Genomic DNA, 17,698 nt, shown 5'->3' with positions numbered 1-17,698 from the left:
CTAGGTTTTTGGAAGAGCAGCTGCTGTCCTTAACTGCCAAGCTCATGGTTTGTTGCCTTTTTGGTTGATTCTTAGTGATTATCTGTCTCTTTTGTCCTTTTTAGATAGTCTTTTTCTGTAGCCTAGGCTGACCTGAAATTCATAGCACAGCCTAACTCTAACTCAGAATGACCCCAGTGCTGGGATTGCAGGTGTGAACCCCCATGCTCTGTGTGTGGTTACCTTTTAAAGGACCTCTTCTCTTTTTTTGGGAATGGTGGCAGCTTGGAAACAGGATCTGTCTGTTAGCCCTGGTTGTCCTGGATGTCACTGTGTAGACAGACTATGCTGGCATTGAACTCAGAGAGATCTACTTGCTTCTGAGTGCTGGAATTAAAGGTGTGTATTGCCATACCCAGCTGTGATTGCTATTATTATTTATTAAATTATAGTTAAATCATTCCCCATTCTCCCTCTTCCCTCCAAAACCTCCCCCATATATATTCCTTGTTCTTTTTGAAGTTCATGGCCTTCTTTCTTATTCATTCTTGTTGCATAGGTGTGTGCGCACGTGCATGTGTGGTTGCGAGTATATGTGTGTGTGTGTGTGTGTGTGTGTGCACTCGAGGTTATTCCTAAATGCATGAGTACAGCCTACTCAGTCTGTATAATTGTAGTTAATTTGTTTCCCAATGTGAACCTTGAGAATCTGGAACACTTCTGATTCCAGACATTTTGGATAAGGAATAGTCAACGTGTATTGAGGGTTGTCTGTGAGTCCTATACTATGCAAGGGATATAAGTAAAATAAACATCATTGCCCCAGAGGGCTTTCTGTTTAAGACTCACTACAGGTAAAATTGAAATAATTGGCTGAAAGGGGCCTTACTGTACTAGGCTTTGAGTTGCAAACAACGTTTGAATAGAACGGCAGCCTCAGAAATGTACCTAGGGACATGTATCCAGTACTGTTTATGTAAGATGTACTGTAGATTAGAGGATATAAGTAAAGTGCCATAATATGCTCCAGGCTGTAGAGATTGGATACTGTTGATTGCAAAAGGATGGAGTAATTAATACACAATCTGTCAAAGATTAGAAAGATTTAATTTAATTAATTTACTGTTTTGTGTGTGAGCTCACATGTCCTGGCCCTTATGTGGAGGTCAGAGGACAACTGATGTTTGAGATTGGCTCTCTTCTCCCACCATGCGGACCCACAAATCAAGCTCAGGTCATTAGGCTTGGTAGCAAGCAAATTTACCAACTAAGCCATCTATCCAGCCCCAGATGAAAAGATCTGAAACTTCTGCATATATGTTATAGCTGAGTGGTTTGGTGTTCTTGTGGAAATCCTAACAGTGGGAGGGGTGTGTGTAGGGGGTAAGGATGGTGGTGGAGGAGTGGGGTGTGTGTGTGTGCGTGTGTGTGATAGAGTGAAGAAGTGAGGCTGTTCCTGACTCTTTGGTCTGCTTGTGGGACCAGGTTGCCTTGACCAGCCTTGATGTGATGGTCTTATGGTATGCAGTGTTTGGTTAATGTCCCTGGGAGGCCTGCTTTTCTCCTAGGAGAGGAGCTAGGGGGTGGATCTGGGGGAGTGGGAGGCTGGGGGGCTGGGAGGAGTGGGGGAGGGGGACTGTTGGGATGGAATGTATGTGAGAAGAATTTTTTTCTTCTTAGATTTTTATATTATTTAAATGTATTTTATTCATCAAACAATATTGAGTATTTTGAGAATCAAATAATACATAAAAATTGTTCAACTTTTATATGCATATCCTTTCATACCCTAAAAATATCATTGATGAATATTTAATACTATCCATAATTGAGGATCCTATATATTATATAGAATACTAAATTGTATTAAAACATACAAAATATTCTTTGGGAATTAAGGATAATGATCAGACTTAGTCCGTGGAGAAGAATTTTTTAAAAAATTAAAAATTATATCACATTTTGACATGCCTCATTGAGAAATATAAGAAATTAAGGGGTTAGAGAAAAAAACATGCAAATAAAGAGGAAAATGAGGAAATATATACAATGAATGGTGAAGAAGTGACCATAATAAAGGAGATGGTAGTTAGCTGAGCATGGTGGCACCAATCTTTAATCTCAGCACCCAGGAGACAAAAACAGGTGGATTTCTGCAAGATCATCTGATGACGATGACGACGACAAAAAAGAAGAAAAGACATTTGAAGAAAAATTATATGGAAAATATTGACCAGTGTTATTTTTCTTTAATTTATTTAGGACACACAATGATGGCCTTACTGGGTATCAGTAAGGATATTAATATGGGAATCCAAGAGGCTTGGGTTAGTATTTGTCTTAGTTTTGTTTCTCATAGCTGTGATGTAGCCTGCAGTTCCAGGTGGCTGTCTGTGGTTGCAGAGCAGTTAGGATGGTAGGAACCTGAGGCCGCTTGTCATAGCGTCCAGAATTTGGGGGCCACTTCTCAGATGACTTACACTAAGCATCCTTGTTTCACTCTGTCTTTTGGACAAACCATGGCCATTGCACGAAAGCCTCAGCCCCTGTGGTGACCAGCACAAGGCTGTTCCATCCGGGAAAGGTCCATCTTGGTGGGGAAGGCAGGGCAGCAGGAGCGCTGTGAGGCTGGCTGTCACACTGCCTCAGCAGTCTGGAAGGAGAGGCACTGCATTTGCTCATTGACGTGGCATCATGATGCAGCTGAAGAAAGTCACAGTGAGACAGACAGGTGATGCATCCCTGGGACTCGGATGGATGGGGCATTAAAGTGCATACACAGTGCGTTTCACAGTGTGCGCCCTAGAAGAGATGATTACAGGAGAAGCAGCGCCTAGAGCTATGGCTGGAAAATGGGTCTTTCTTTCTTTTTTTTTTTTTTTTTTTTTTTTTTTTAGATTTATTTATTTATTATATGTAAGTACACTGTAGCTATCTTCAGACACCCCAGAAGAGGGCATCAGATCTTATTACGGATGGTTGTGAGCCACCATGTGGTTGCTGGGATTTGAACTCAGGACCTTCGGAAGATCAGTCAGTGCTCTTAACCGCTGAGCCATCTCTCCAGCCCCCGAAAATGGGTCTTTCTACCTAGTAGAATCCTAATAAATAGCTTGTGTGAGATAAGGTCTTCCTACATAGTCCATGCTGACACTGAATTCAATATACTCCAGCTTTAGCCTTCTGGTATGTTCCTTCTGTGGTAACCCTCTGTAATAAATTCTTTAAAATAGCAAGATATAGCCTTTTATTTCCATCTATATTATTTTAAAATTTTGGATAAAGTTTACTTCTTTTTCATTGTCCCTGTGCTAAATCAAATTTGTTTCCCTCTGCTGTGGAGTTTTTACTGTAGCAGTCTTGAGCTGTTGTCCAAGCTAATGCTGTTGAGATGGTATTTTACCTCCTTGTCTGTTGGTTACTTCTAAACTCTTGAGGGCTTAATTTTCCAAATACTCTCAAAGTGAGAAAGTACGTTTAGTTAAACTACTGATAAAAGTGCAACTAGTTAAAAATTTAGACCTTGTAGATTTTTAGATAGAAGGTATTTTTAGAAGGTATTGTTGAAAAGCTTACTTGAAAATAGCTTTTCAGCTTGTTAGCATGGCTTATGGTGGGTTTGGATTTCTTATTGAAATCGTTGTGAAGTCCCAGAGCACTGTACACTGTACCCACCTTACATTGATAGTTATTTGCAAAGCTTGCCATAAATAGTGGTAGAGTTATTCAATTTTATCCCTTCTCCACGGTTAATTTATTCATCTTTCAAATGTCTACTGAGAGGCGTTTGTGGTGGGCCCTGGGGTGAGAGGGTATGGTGGTGAGAAGGTGAACTCCTGTTCCACACTCTAAAGAGCTGGGGTGGGGGTGGAATCAAGCTATAAACGAACAGACAAGAACTTTGTAGTGACAGTGGATGCTGTGGCTGGGGTGGAGTGCCTCGTGGTGATGAGGGCTTTATTTAACAGGGGGCTTTAGAGTCACTGAGACAGTTGGAAATCTTTAGACTTTGAGTTGAGTGACTCTGCTTGGACTTAAATCATTCAACCATTTTCAGCTGTGAGGGACTTCCAGCAGCATGAGAATTATAGGTTATGTTCTGGGTTCTTCCGCTCTGTACACTGACTGTAACTCCTGTGCAGGTGAAGCAAACTGGCCTTAGCTTCCTTGGCCTGTGAAGATTCTCTTTCCTTAGAATAGATGTCAACATTGATGAACACACACACCAGCACATAGCTTCCATTCCTAAGGGATAAAATTAGGGGGATGAATCATGTAACTAAAGGGCCAAACCCTTTGCTTGCTATGCTCATAAGCTTTAGAGAATTTATTTTAGTGAGGTAAGTATGCCCTGCATGTGACCAGAATGGAAATCTATAAGGATATGAGGTGTTCTTCGGACTGCTGAATGTTTTCTGAGGTGTCCTGGCTCTGGAACTTTGCACAGTCCCTCATTACTTACAGGCTGGCCCTACCAAATTAGACTGTTACTAGAAGTTTGAACAACTTGTTCAGAAAGGCACAAACAGGCTCCTGTAACTAAGAACTGCAAATGGGCATTCTCTCTCCCTGTTCCCTTTTGCCTCTCCCCCGTTCTTCTCTTTCTTCTCTTCCTCCTTCCCCCACTGGTTACCCCATTATGAAGCAGACTCAGGCTGGCTCTGGAATGGTCTCAAAATGAAAACCCTCTGGCCTCCCAAGTATTGGAATTGCTAGCATGCACCACCATGCTGTGCTCTTCCAGGTCCTGTGCTTTCTTTTTTTTTTTTTTTTTGGTTTTTCGAGACAGGGTTTCTCTGTGTAGCCCTGGCTGTCCTGGCACTCACTTTGTAGACCAGGCTGGCCTCGAACTCAGAAATCCGCCTGCCTCTGCCTCCCGAGTGCTGGGATTAAAGGCGTGCGCCACCACGCCCGGCTTGTCCTGTGCTTTCTAATAGAAGAGCATCACCCTTTAAAGCATCAGAGACAGAGTGCACAGAAGAGACACAGTAGTCAAAGCCACTGTCACATTTAGGAACTTGAACACCCTCTCTCAGTGGTCGCTAAAACAGTAGAGCAGTTGGCTTTTCGTTTTTTCTCATTCAGCAAGTTGCTTTGCTTTTTTCCTTGCTATAGATGCCAGGTTCACCTGGCACTCAGCTGACTCTAGAGTTCTGGGGTTACACGAATAACTGTACCACCATGCCTGGCTAAGCATAAGTGAGGATGTGGGCTCTTCAAATAATGCTTAAAACCAACCTGACCTAACATTTATGGACAACTCCCTTCTGTAACTTCAGAATGAGAGTTCAAGTGCACTAGTGAAATGTTCACCAGGACGGATCATAACCAACTCACTCACAGCTGTCTTAGCTCAGATTATGGGAATGCTAGAGCTATCTTTTGGCAACAGAAGAGTTAAACTAGAAATTGATATAAAATACATAGAAATCCCAATGGTTAGGTATTAAGTGCTCTCTACTATTATCTGTGAGTGGAAGATGAAGTCCCAAGGGCTATCGAGGTGAATACATAATAGTAACACTGACCTTAGCGGAGGGCACTTAAAGTAGCACCGGAGTTCCTCTTGTTAGTGTTCTCCTTTTCCTTTTCCTTGTCTTAATGGCTTAGTTAGGTAGAGAGGGCTTGACCGTCAGTCCTCGTGCCTTGAGAGCTGTAATGCTGGGAGCCCGTGTGACCTTCAGCATGTCTGGGTTGTCCAGTTCCTTGCCTTTTGAGTATTTTCTTGACACTTTGGGGAAAGAAGAAAACAAAGCTGTGTAGTGCTCTGAACCACAGCTTGAAAAATTATGTCTTTCTGGAGAAGTCAGATAGCAAACATTTAATTTTACAGGCATACTTTTAGAAATGTAATTACAATAACAAAGATACCCTCGGGGAGAAATAACATTCTGGGCTTCTGGGCTGGGCTGCTGAGCCCTGATCCTTCTGGGCTGGGCTGCTGAGCCCTGATCCTTGTTGCCGTTTTAAGATTCTGGAAAAAGAAGGTCAGGTTACACCTGAAGCACTCAGAGGAAAGGAGGTAAAGCTAGCATGTAGCTAGGTAAAAATGAGAATTGAAACCGCTAGCCAGGTTAACTATGAAAAAGGGGTAGGAAACAAAACACCAGTGGGAGGAATGAAGAGAGGACATGCCTACAGAGCCTATAGACTATTATACATAACTTTAATTATATATACACTTACATATAATTATATAGTGCTGATAAATTTGGCAAGAAGAAATAGACAAATTCTTTAGAAACAGAAACTATCAAATACTAAAGGTGAAACATAGAGAGTTGAACAAAGATATTAAGTTTATAGGTTTCAAAAGCCTTTTTGTAAGCCAGGAGCAGTGATTCCTTTCTATAGAAGCTTGGCAGGCTGAAGCAGGGTCACTGGAGGCCAGTGTGTACAAAGTGCATATAGGACCTTGTCTCTAGAATAGAAACAAGAGAAAGCTTCCTATAAGCTCTGTGTCTTCACTGATAAATTCTAAGGAACATGGAAGAAGGAAGTAGACAGTTCTGGGCACACTTTTCCTGAGCAGGGAATGTGCCCACTTCGTTCTTATCAGGCTAGCGTCATTTCCAGGTAGATGTTACAAGAAAACTACAGGCCAATACCTTTCATGAATGTCGACAACAATACTTGTTAGCAAAATATTAATAAATCCAGCAGTTAACACAATATGTAATACATGATGGACGAGAATGTAGAACTGGATTGGTAATAAAAATTAGTTTAACTTGCAGACTAAAGTAGAAAACCATCTAATTTTTTGGTAGTTATAGAAAAAGCAAATGACAGAATTAAACGTGTGTGTGTGTTTTCCTAGAAATTGAACATTGGGCCTCATATAAACTAGGCCAGTGTTCTTCCAATAAGTTATGTTTCCATCCTTGCCCCTCTTTTGAGAGTGGGTCTTGATATGTATATAGGTGTTAATCGCTCTTCTGTTGCTGTGATAAAATACCATGACCAAAAGCGACCTAAAGAACCTTCGGGTTGTGGTTCCAGAGCAAGACTCCACTGTGGCAGGGAAGACATGGCACAGGAACACGGAGCTGGTTGAACACATTCCTTCCATTTACAGGGAGCATGGAGGGCAGGAAGGAGGATGTGGCTGCTTGAGGAGGCCTCAGCATCCTTCTTAGGGACGTGCTTCCTCCAGCAAGGCTTCACCTGTAAACGTTTCTATAATCTCCTGAACAGCCCAACAGCTGGAGATGCAGTGTTCATATGTGAGTCTGTGGGGGCCACTAATTTAAACCACTACCCAGGTTAGCCTTGAACTCACAATCCTGCCTCCACCTCCTAAATCTGTAGGTTATGCACATGAACCTCCATTCTTGAGTTCATTTAATTTTTTTATGGTTGTATTCATTTTTATTTCATATGTATTAATGTCTTGCCTGTGTGTATGCCTGTGTACCACATATGTACAGTGCCTTCAGAGTCTAGAAGAAGGCATCAGATCTCCTGGGACTGGAGACAGCTCATATGGTCCAATGCTTTTTAACTGCTGAGCCATTTCTTTATGTCAAGTTTATTTTTTAATTTATTTTGTTTGTTTTCTTTTCAGAATAGGCAAGATGGCTTTGCTGATAATGGTGCCTTTGGCCTACATTCAGTCCTAGTGATTGACATGTTGGAAGGAGCCAACACTCGCCCTTTGCTCTCCGTCCGACTCTACACTTGCACCACTGTACTTGTCCAGCACCCCACAAATGAAAGCATACATCTGTATTCATCTACATATCTGTATCTGTGTTCAGATGATCATTTGAAAGAGTGAAAACAGTGAAAGCTAACCCTTTCAGTTTGTTAAAGGAAGCCTGAGAAACCTACAGATAAACAGATGATACCAGGAAGCAGGCAAAGATGTCTGTTTTCATTCTGTTAAGTCATCATTTTGTGTGACATCTCAAGTAAATATAGAAAGGCAAAGGAAATACAAGGCGTGCAGATTAGAAAGGAAGAATTGGAGCCGGGCATGGTGGCATACTCCTTTAATCCCAGCACTCGGGAAGCAGAGACAGGTGGATTTCTGAGTTCGAGGCCAGCCTGGTGTACAAAGTGAGTTCCAGGACAGCCAGGGCTATACAGAGAAACCCTGTCTCGAAAAACCAAAAAAAAAAAAAAAAAAAAAAGGAAGGATTGCAGTTATTACTTGCAGACAAGTATTGATGAACATTTTCAGTAATCTACATTGCAAGCTACTACAGTGAATACGTGGGCTTAGGATGCAGGGTGCATGGACAGTAATTAAAACTCAATTCTATCTCAGTATTAATGATAGACACTTGGGAAGTAGGGAACATCATTTATAGTAGCATAAAAACAGTACTTAGGGGTAGACTGAGCAGCATCAGAGGTATACACTTGGAGTATGAAATGTTGATGGGTAGATATGCTTTTGCGAGCCTACTCTGGGGTCTTTGCATTTCTGTATGAGCTACAAGGGAGACAGTGGCAGCTCTGTGTGTATGTGTGACAGACAGACAGGCAAAAAGCTTTGTCTCAGACTCAGGACTATTGTGTTTGGGGGATGAAGCAGTAACTGGTACTGTGTTTCCTTGCTTGCAAATAGCCTATTTAAAAAACCAAACCTCCCACCTCAATTTGGGCTTTGGCTTCTGAAAAGGGGAAGGAAGGACATGGTTCTTGTGGGCTAGGTTACAGGCTGTGAAAGATTTTCTGGGCAATGAATACTCATCTGTGAGGTAGACAACTTGGGCAAGAGAGTTTTACCTGTTAGATCATATTTAGAGGCTCAGCTGACAAGTGTAATCGACTAGATGATGCTAGTTATTGTACACACTCAAGCCCATGCCCTTTGCTGAAAGGCAGTGTGAGTGGCTGCTGAGTGAAGGAACCCTCAAAACTTGGAGGGTGGGGATTTCCACAGGACGGCAGCGAGGGAGGATATGGAGCTGTGTGGTGGTGAAAACCGCAGGACTTGGTTGGGCTACAAGAGGAGTCCTTAGGATTGGAAGAAATGCCAAGGTGTGCTTATTAGTGTGCAGCCACTAGCTCCATCTGTGTCTTGACCTGAAGACCAAAGTTCATGCCTATGCGTCTGTGCACCATTTTGCACATTGTAAAGAAGAAAAGAAAATCACAGTTGGACTACTGTAAGTCAGGCCCTTCTGTGCTATTCACCTGTGGCATCCGAGAATTGCAGCGTAGGCCTTCCTCACATGTGTTTTGAGACTGATCTTTGCTGTTGCATTCATTACTAGCTCCCTTCCTTTTGACTGTTAAATAATATTCTCCTGCACAGATCTCCCACACTTTGTATGTCCATCCGCTTACTAACCGTCATTTGAACTTTCTCAGTTTGAATGTTATGGATAATGCTGCTATAAACACTAAGTTCAAGGTGTTATGACTACGTCTTTCCATTTCTTTTCAATAACTAGATATAGAATTGCTAGGTTTATTTTAAAGATTTATCTTTATTTTATGTGTGTGTGTGGTTTGCCTGCATGGATACACCATGTGCATGCAGTGCCTGTGGAGGCCAAAACCCACTGTTGGATCCCTGGGCCTAGGGTTGGAGATGACTGTGGCAGCATGTGGGTGCCGGGACTGAATCCACATCCTCCCAGTAGCCATCTCTTCGGCCCCACTGAGGTGGGGCTGGGGGGACATGAGATTGCAGTTCAGATTAGCTTCATTCTGGCTACGAATGACTTTGAACTTCAATCCTCCATCTCCTAAATGTTAGAATTACAGGTGTGCTGGTTTGTTTGGTGCTGGGCATAAAACCAGGGCTTCATGACTAAGCAAATATTTAAAAAAAAAAACCACATTGTAATTTTTTGTTTTTGAGAAAGGCTCTAATGTAGACTGGGGTGGGGGAGCTTGAACTTTCTTTGTAGACAAGAAGGACCTTGAGTTACTAATCTTGCCTCCACCTCCCAAGTGCTGGGCTCTTTGGCCTGTATCCACCCTTGGGTGTATGTGGTTCTCAGGACTGAGTCAAGGGCTTCGTGTTAGGAGGTAAGCACTCTGTCACCTGAGCTGCTTCCTGTGTAACTCACTACACATGAAACTTGGCTGTGTAACTCACCCACTGGCCTCTCACATGCTGGAACTAAAGCGTGAGCTACCATGTCAGCCAGCCTCTCTATATATGTTTAAACAATGAACTGAGTTGCTCTGTCTTCTTTTTAAAAAAGTAGTACCAGCGGTTGAATGTAGCGACTTGACATGCTACAGAAGAGTTGTTTTGATTTACCAAGTTATATCTCCAGTCCCTTCTGCATGTTTTTCTTTCTTCTTCTTTTTTTTTTTTTTTTAAGATTTATTTATTATATCTAAGTACACTGTAGCTGTCTTCAGATGCACCAGAAGGCGTCAGATTTCATTATGGATGGTTGTGAGCCACCATGTGGTTGCTGGGATTTGAACTCAGGGCCTTCGGAAGAGCAGTCGGTGCTCTTAACCACTGAGTCATCTCTCCAGCCCAATGCATGTTTTTCTAAAGTGTGTTTCCTGTTTCAGTAGGTGAGATTTCAGTAACTGAGATCATCATGTTAAGTGAAATAAGCAAATCAGAAAAACAAGGACATTTCCTGCAAATGAAGAGGACTCTATTTTTCTCCTGTACTTACTTGCTTGTCTCACTCCACCACTGACAACTGCAATAATAATGCAAACTCATGTGTGTGCGCGCGTGTGCGTGCGTGTGTGTGTGCGTGTGCATGTATGTGTGTGTGTGTGTGCACGTCTGTTAATAGCATGGTGGTATATGTCTGTATTGCAGCATTTGGGAGATAAAGGTCAGGGATTCAAGGCCAGTGTTTTCTTTTTGGATGCTAGCTTTTAGAATTGTTATTGTGCTGAATGGGTCCTTTACAGATGCTGAAAAATCATTGGTCTCAGTCATTTGTAGCTGGAAGCAGAGAAGTGGAGCAGGGTACAGGCACTGGACAGAGCCAGAGCCACAGACACTCCTGAACCAGCTGCATGGACTCTGAGGTTTACCTGCACTCACTGCACAAGCTCCCTCTACCACACACAGGAGCCCCACACACAGGAGCCCCACACACAGCACAGTCTCCACCACACACTGGCTAAAGCTTCACGCATAGCACAGCCTCCCCACACACAGGAGCCCCGCACACAGCACAGTCTCTGCATTTCTCCTACTACAAATTGTTACATTAATCTGGGTGTCTGTATCCACAGAACCATGAAAGTTTGGCTTGTTCCTCTCTATATATTGAAAAGAAATGGAAAGACGTAGCCATAACACCTTGAACTTAGTGTTTATAGCAGCATTATCCATAACATTCAAACTGAGAAAGTTCAAATGACGGTTAGTAAGCGGATGGACATACAAAGTGTGGGAGATCTGTGCAGGAGAATATTATTTAACAGTCAAAAGGAAGGGAGCTAGTAATGAATGCAACAGCAAAGATCAGTCTCAACACACATGTGAGGAAGGTCTACGCTGCAATTCTCGGATGCCACAGGTGAATAGCACAGAAGGGCCTGACTTACAGTAGTTCAACTGTGAAACTCCCCTTACCACCACCTTTTTACTATAGTGGTTCTCAACCTTCCAAATGCTTTGATCTTTTAATGCAGTTCCTTGTGTTATGGTGACCCCAACCATGAAGTAGTAGTAGTAGTAGTAAAAATAAATAATAATAATAATAGTGTAGGCTTACATGTTTTGCAGCCTACTTTAATAAGGGTTCAGGCCCTCTCTAGCCCCCCCCCCCCGCCCCCCCCAGCAGAGGCAGTGGAAGGAAGAGTCCTTAGGATGGGAGTGGACCTGTGAAGCAGTAGCTCTCTGGGGCGAGCTTGATCTTCTTTGGCTGCATTTAGTCCCATAGCAAACACCAAATACGACTCAGCAGCAGGCCAGTCCTCTAGGCTTGCGGACACCAGGCACAAAGCAACAGCTTCTGTCTAGTCCTCTCAGCAGGCAGGCATGAACCAGCAGCTGTAGCTCAATCCTGAAGAAACCGCCAGGCTAGCCAACCGGCCTGAGGTGTGGCTGCTGAGGTGTGGCTAGCTGCCGCAGGAACCTCACCAGCAGTTCTTTAGCGAGTTTCTCTCTGGTGTTACCACTAGTGGAGATCCACAACACTATGTAAGGCAAACCAATATGTGTGTGTCTTTAGCAAAGAACAGTGAGGCAGAGCAAACCAAACCAAGGCTCAGTGCTCTTCTCCCACTGTCTGTGGAGTCGTATTTATACTCCTTCATCATGGGTGCTTTCACAGGTTTGCTATATCAAAACATCCTCTCACCTGTGTCTGCTCCAGCAAAACATCCATTTACCTGTGTGCCCCAGCAAAACATCATTTGACATTACTGACTTTCCAAAGAAACTAAGAATTATTTTGGTTTTTCGAGAGAGGGCTTCTCTTGTACCTTGGCTGTCCTGGAACGTAGATCAGGCTCACTATGAACTTAAGCGATCAGCCTCCACCTCCCCAGTGCTGAGAGTAAAGGCCTGGCTTCTGAATCTTAGTGCAAATCCCTAGCGTGTGAGCTATTGATGTGGGACTCCTGTGAAAGGGTAGAGCCTGACCCACAGGTGGAGAACCACTGCTTTACCACTGCAAAGGTGGGGCTGGACAGAGGGCTCAGGGGTTAAGGTTAAGAGTACCTATTGTTCTTCCAAAGAATGGGAGTTCATTCCAACACCCGCATGGAGTGACCCACAACCGCCTTCTTTTCTCTGCAGGGGTCTGCTGCTCTGCTGTCTAGTTGTTTGGTAGGTGTTTATAGTTTTGATCTTTAACTCTGATAGTTCTTCTGGGGCAGCGTTCTTATGTTGAGGAGCGTCTGTACAGCATTCCCTATCCATGAAGATCTAGTATGAGCAAAACCGCAAGCTGTTCTGAAGGACAGCACGCTAGTAGTGTGGGCTTTTAGGACAGGGAGTTGACCCAGAAGGACCAGGCCTGTTGTGTTGTCCGTTTAAAACAACAGTGGTAAAGTGTTGATAGTACTATAGTTTCGCAATTAAAATGGCTAACTTTGGAACCATACAAACCAGGTTTCTGTCTCTCAAATTTGAAACAAACTCAAATTCTGTCTCTACCATTCACTAGTTGCTTAGGGCGATTATTTAACCTTTCTCATCTGTAAAGTAGGCGTGATAATGTTGCACATATCGGAGGATGGGGAGGAGAATTATATCATGCTTTCAATAGTATCTTCTCAGTACTGATGCTTTTTCTGGCAGCAGCAGTATTTGCCATTGCTCCTAAGTACAGTGTACTGTTTGCAGTTGTTCCACTTTTGTGTGTAACACCTGCTGCCCTGGAACTTGCTCCTCAGCCTCTCCAGGGCCGAGCTTACAGTTCAAGCCACCGTGCCAGCTGTACGTGCTGCTCTTCATTTTAGGATGGTTGTGTTTTAAAGAAGGTCAAGTGGAAGCCGGGCATGGTGGCGCATGCCTTTAATCCCTGCACTCGGGAGGCAGAGGCAGGCGGATTTCTGAGTTCGAGGCCAGCCTGGTCTACAGAGTGAGTTCCAGGACAGCCAGAACTACACAGAGAAACCCTGTCTTGAAAAACAAAAAACAAAACAAAAACAAAACAAAGAAGGTCAGGTGGAGGTGGGGATGCTCCCTGCAGTCCTAGTACCCAGGAGGCTGAAGGATTAAAGGGCAGGCTGTGCTAGGAGGTGAGAGGATACTATGTCTCCAAAAGAAGAAAAGTAAGAGCTGCTGATTAGGATCTAAAGGATTTTCCAAGTGCTCTGAGCAAACAGTAGTTTTTCCTGGTACATGCCACTCTGTCTTTATTACAATGCTGATACTGGACACCACTCCTTTGTTGGAAGTTCTAAAGGATTTTTAGCGAAAAGCATTTAGGCTGATTTGTTCATAAGCTAAACTTATTTTTTTCCTTGATGGGGGCTGGTTATACATCCTTTTTTTATTTTTTATGTGTGTTTTGCATGCATGTATGTATGTACACTGTGTGCATGCCTGGTGTTTGTGGCAGTCAGAAGAGGGCATTGAGTCACCAGGAACTGGATGCAGTTCCAGAATGTTCTAAGCCACCATGAGAGTGCTAGAAACTGAACCCTGGTCCTCTGCAAGAGCAACAATTGCTCTTAATTGCTGAGCCATCTCTAGACTTATATAATCTTGAATAGTTTCCCCTTTGACACTTTAAATGGCAGAGGATTTGAAAATCCAAAGAAAAATTCCTTTATAAGAAGCTACTTGATTAGACTTGGGCCACATAGTCCATTTGATCTCCATGAAGTGGATTGATCTAGAAACTCCTTTACTACTTAGTGAATCTTTATAAATAGGGTAATGCCATTTGTAGATAGGGCATTGATATATTTTGTTATTTACATTTTTCTTGAGTGTATTTTTAAACAATCTCCTTCAAAGCCTGGTAACGTGTTTTTCCGCTTTTCTTGCAGCACCTGGGCATCTCTGTAGAAGCGGTGCGATCATGGAGGTGGTGCCGGCCGAGGTGAATAGTTTGCTTCCAGACGACATAATGGACACTGCTATAACTTTAGTGGATGAGGATAGTATTGAGGCTGTAATTGTGTCATCCCCAATTCCCATGGAGACAGAGCTGGAAGAAATTGTCAACATAAATTCTACCGGTGACTCTACAGCCACGCCCATTTCCACGGAACCAATCACAGTGTACAGTAACCACACTAACCAAGTTGCAGTGAATACCACAGTTTCTAAAGCAGATTCTAATACCACAGTGAAACCAGCATTTCCAAGTGGCCTTCAAAAACTTGGTGCTCAGACTCCTGTGACTATATCAGCCAATCAGATTATTTTAAACAAAGTATCACAGACATCTGATCTTAAACTTGGCAATCAGACCCTTAAACCAGATGGACAGAAGTTAATATTAACAACTTTGGGCAAGTCTGGTTCACCAATTGTTTTAGCACTACCCCATAGCCAACTACCCCAGGCTCAGAAAGTTACAGCTCAGGCCCAGCCAGGAGATGCTAAGTTACCACCGCAGCAAATTAAAGTAGTTACCATTGGAGGGAGGCCAGAGGTGAAACCTGTCATTGGTGTCTCAGCACTGACCCCAGGAAGTCAACTGATTAATACTACAACTCAGCCCTCTGTGTTACAGACCCAACAGTTAAAAACAGTACAGGTAAAAACAAAAAAGGGCATATTACTTAAAATGCATGTTAAAAAGTTAAACTGATGCAAAGTTGTGTTTGTAGGGTTGTTAATTGCCTAACTTTTAATGAATTCTTTTCAATGTTTTAAGTAATTGTGTGGATTTGTTTTGTTGTTAAATTTGATATGTCTAATGCTCATGAAAATTTTTTACCAGAGAACTTATAGCAAACTAAGTTTGGTTTACTTTCATATCGTGTATTTATAGCCTTTTATGCATTTCATGCATACTGGCAGTTTGGCTCCAGAGTATTATTGGCTGGCATAAAGATGTCCAACTTACTGCAAAGCTATCATAGCAATCCATCGTTTTTTCTTTTTTCTTGGTTGATTAATGACTACAGAGTAGTAAACTTTGCTGTTCTGAGAACCCCGTGGAGCCACAGTGCTCACAGTGTTTGTCTCTTGTTTGAAACTTCCTGTCCATCCCCACTGTTCATGTTTGGAATGTGAGGAAGACACTGACTGGAACGGAGCAAAGTGCATTGTGAGTTGGACTGCTGGGTTTCAGTCACCTCTGTGGTAGCTGTAGGCTGTGGGACTGTGGTTAGTTTGCTCTCTCAAGTTTTTACCTTAGCTTAACATGGCTACTTGATCTTTTAAAACAAACCAAAATATAGTATTATATACTTCTCAAAAATACATCAAGGGCCCTTCAGAATAGAACTTAATAATACGAACAGTATAATAAAAGATCACCAGGGCATACATGAAATTTTTTCAGTTTTTGATGGCCCCAAAAGCCTCTTTAGTCCTTACAGCACTGAGAAATGCAGTGATTTCGTTAGAGGGAAACCACAGTACATTTCCTGTTTGGAAGAGTTGTCTTTGAAAAGAAACCAGGTGGCAGCCAGTCGTGGCTCCCCCCTTAACCTTTAACTCCAGCTCTCATGAGGCAGAAGCAGGCATATCTCTGGGTTCAAGGCCAGCCTGGTCAACAGAGAGAGTTCCAAGACAGCCAAAGCTATACAGAGAAACCTTGGGTGTGGGGTTGGGAGGAGAGACCAGAAGGCATGAGACAGAGTAACAAAGAGAGGGGTGTAAGGGGTAGGAAAGGTGGGAGAGCTTCGTCCTCTTAGCTGGCATTATGTTCAAGGTTTGGTTATTGTTTTGGGAAAGAATTAGAAACTATTCTCATGAGCTTTGTGATAAGAAGGTTACCCTTTGTCAAGCCTTGTAACCTGCAGTTTCCTTCCTCTTACTGTTTACCAGTTGATGCACCTTGCTTCCTCATGGTTGTCTCCCCTCACTTTAATTGGTTAATCTTTGCTGAGGCACTCATGAATGAGATCGCTGTGAAGCATCCAGTCCTGAGTATATTTAGACCTGTTGTGATTGGCCATGGTGATGGGTCATCATGTTCTCAAGGAACAGGTGATAGAAACCAGAATGCCATCTCTTCACTTCTGAGAGTGGTGTATAAACCATCCACTGATTTCTTACTTTAATTTCCTAAGCATTGACAATAAAAGACTCGGGTATAATACTCATTTATTCTATTGTTGTTGGCTTCATCAGATCTGATTCCATTTGTCTTGCTTATACCAGAGCCGGGCATGGAGGTGCGTGTCCTCCGCACTCAGGATAGTCTGTGATAGTCTGGTCTATATACTGAGTTCAGCCAGGGCTCCATAGTGAGACGCTGTCTCACACAACTCAGAAACAAGCAAACAATCAACAACGGAAAGCCAAAGAAATCTATTGAGAATATTTTCTAAGTATACAGTTGATTTTTAGGTAGCTCAGATCTTTCTAACTCAAAAGCAACTTATGAAAAACTTTGAAAAAAATAAGTTAGTAACTACACATCTATAGTTTTCTACATTAGGCCCCATGATATTTGGCTTCTTTTGAGGAATTTAAGTATACAAATCTACCCCACCCATAGCCCACAGCATTGTTGTTATTTATTATTATTATTTTGTTTTTTTGTTTTTGTTTTTTTAGAGATAGGGTTTCTCTGAGTAGCCCTGGCTATCCTGGAACTCACTCTGTAAACCAGTTTGGCCTCGAACTCAGAGATCTGCCTGCCTCTGCCTCCCAAGTGCTGGGATTAAAGGCATGTGCCATCACCGCCCGGACAGCATTATTTTAAATTTAGTCAGAGTGCTGTAGAAATGGCTCAGCGGTTGAGAGCACTAACTGCTCTTCTAGAGGTGTTGAGTTCAATTCCCAGCAACTGTATGGTCGCTCAGAACCCTTTGTAATGGGATCCAATGCCCTCTTTCTGATGACAGCTACAGTATACTCATGTACACAAAATAAATAAATCTTTTAAAAATGAGATCTGACTCCCTCTTCTGGAGTATCTGAAGACAGCTACAGTGTACTTACATGAAATAAATAAATAAATCTTTAAAAAAAATGTAGCCAGATTACTGAGGCTGTTAGAGTATGGACAGCAGGCAAGAATAAAGGAGCTCCAATTTCAAGCGTAATGAAAAAGGTCACTGTGTCACAGGCAGCGATAGTGGCATACACACGATAGTGGCCCTCATGATAGCAGTATAGTTATCCTTAATTTCAAAGAGCTAACCATAATAAGTAGCTAGCAGTCTAAGCAGCAGAGCTCCTTAG

At 42.6% G+C, this 17,698-nt stretch overlaps 1 protein-coding gene across 13 annotated transcripts in view; it reads left to right on the top strand.

Moving 5' to 3' along the window:
- The window catches only part of Lin54 (lin-54 DREAM MuvB core complex component), a 59,883-nt gene that overhangs the window by 4,308 nt on the left and 37,877 nt on the right, over positions 1-17,698 (top strand). For 4 of the 13 annotated variants that reach the window (XM_021163112.2, XM_021163111.3, XM_029477517.2 and 1 more), the window contains exon 2: positions 14,377-14,429. In XM_021163112.2, the coding sequence (XP_021018771.1) occupies positions 14,409-14,429 (21 nt within the window). In that variant the 5' untranslated portion in view covers positions 14,377-14,408. Of the gene's footprint in view, positions 1-12; positions 379-2,260; positions 2,307-12,682; positions 12,704-14,376; positions 15,093-17,698 lie in introns of those variants that run through there. The other 9 variants (XM_021163109.3, XM_021163108.3, XM_021163110.3 and 6 more) reach the window with 6 other exon arrangements.

Source organism: Mus caroli, unplaced genomic scaffold (assembly GCF_978045245.1).
Source record: "Mus caroli unplaced genomic scaffold, Mus_caroli_1 scaffold_4, whole genome shotgun sequence".
Classification (NCBI taxonomy): Eukaryota; Metazoa; Chordata; class Mammalia; order Rodentia; family Muridae; genus Mus; species Mus caroli.
Note: the sequence above shows the minus strand (reverse complement) of the source record. Positions and strands in the feature narration are given on the sequence as shown.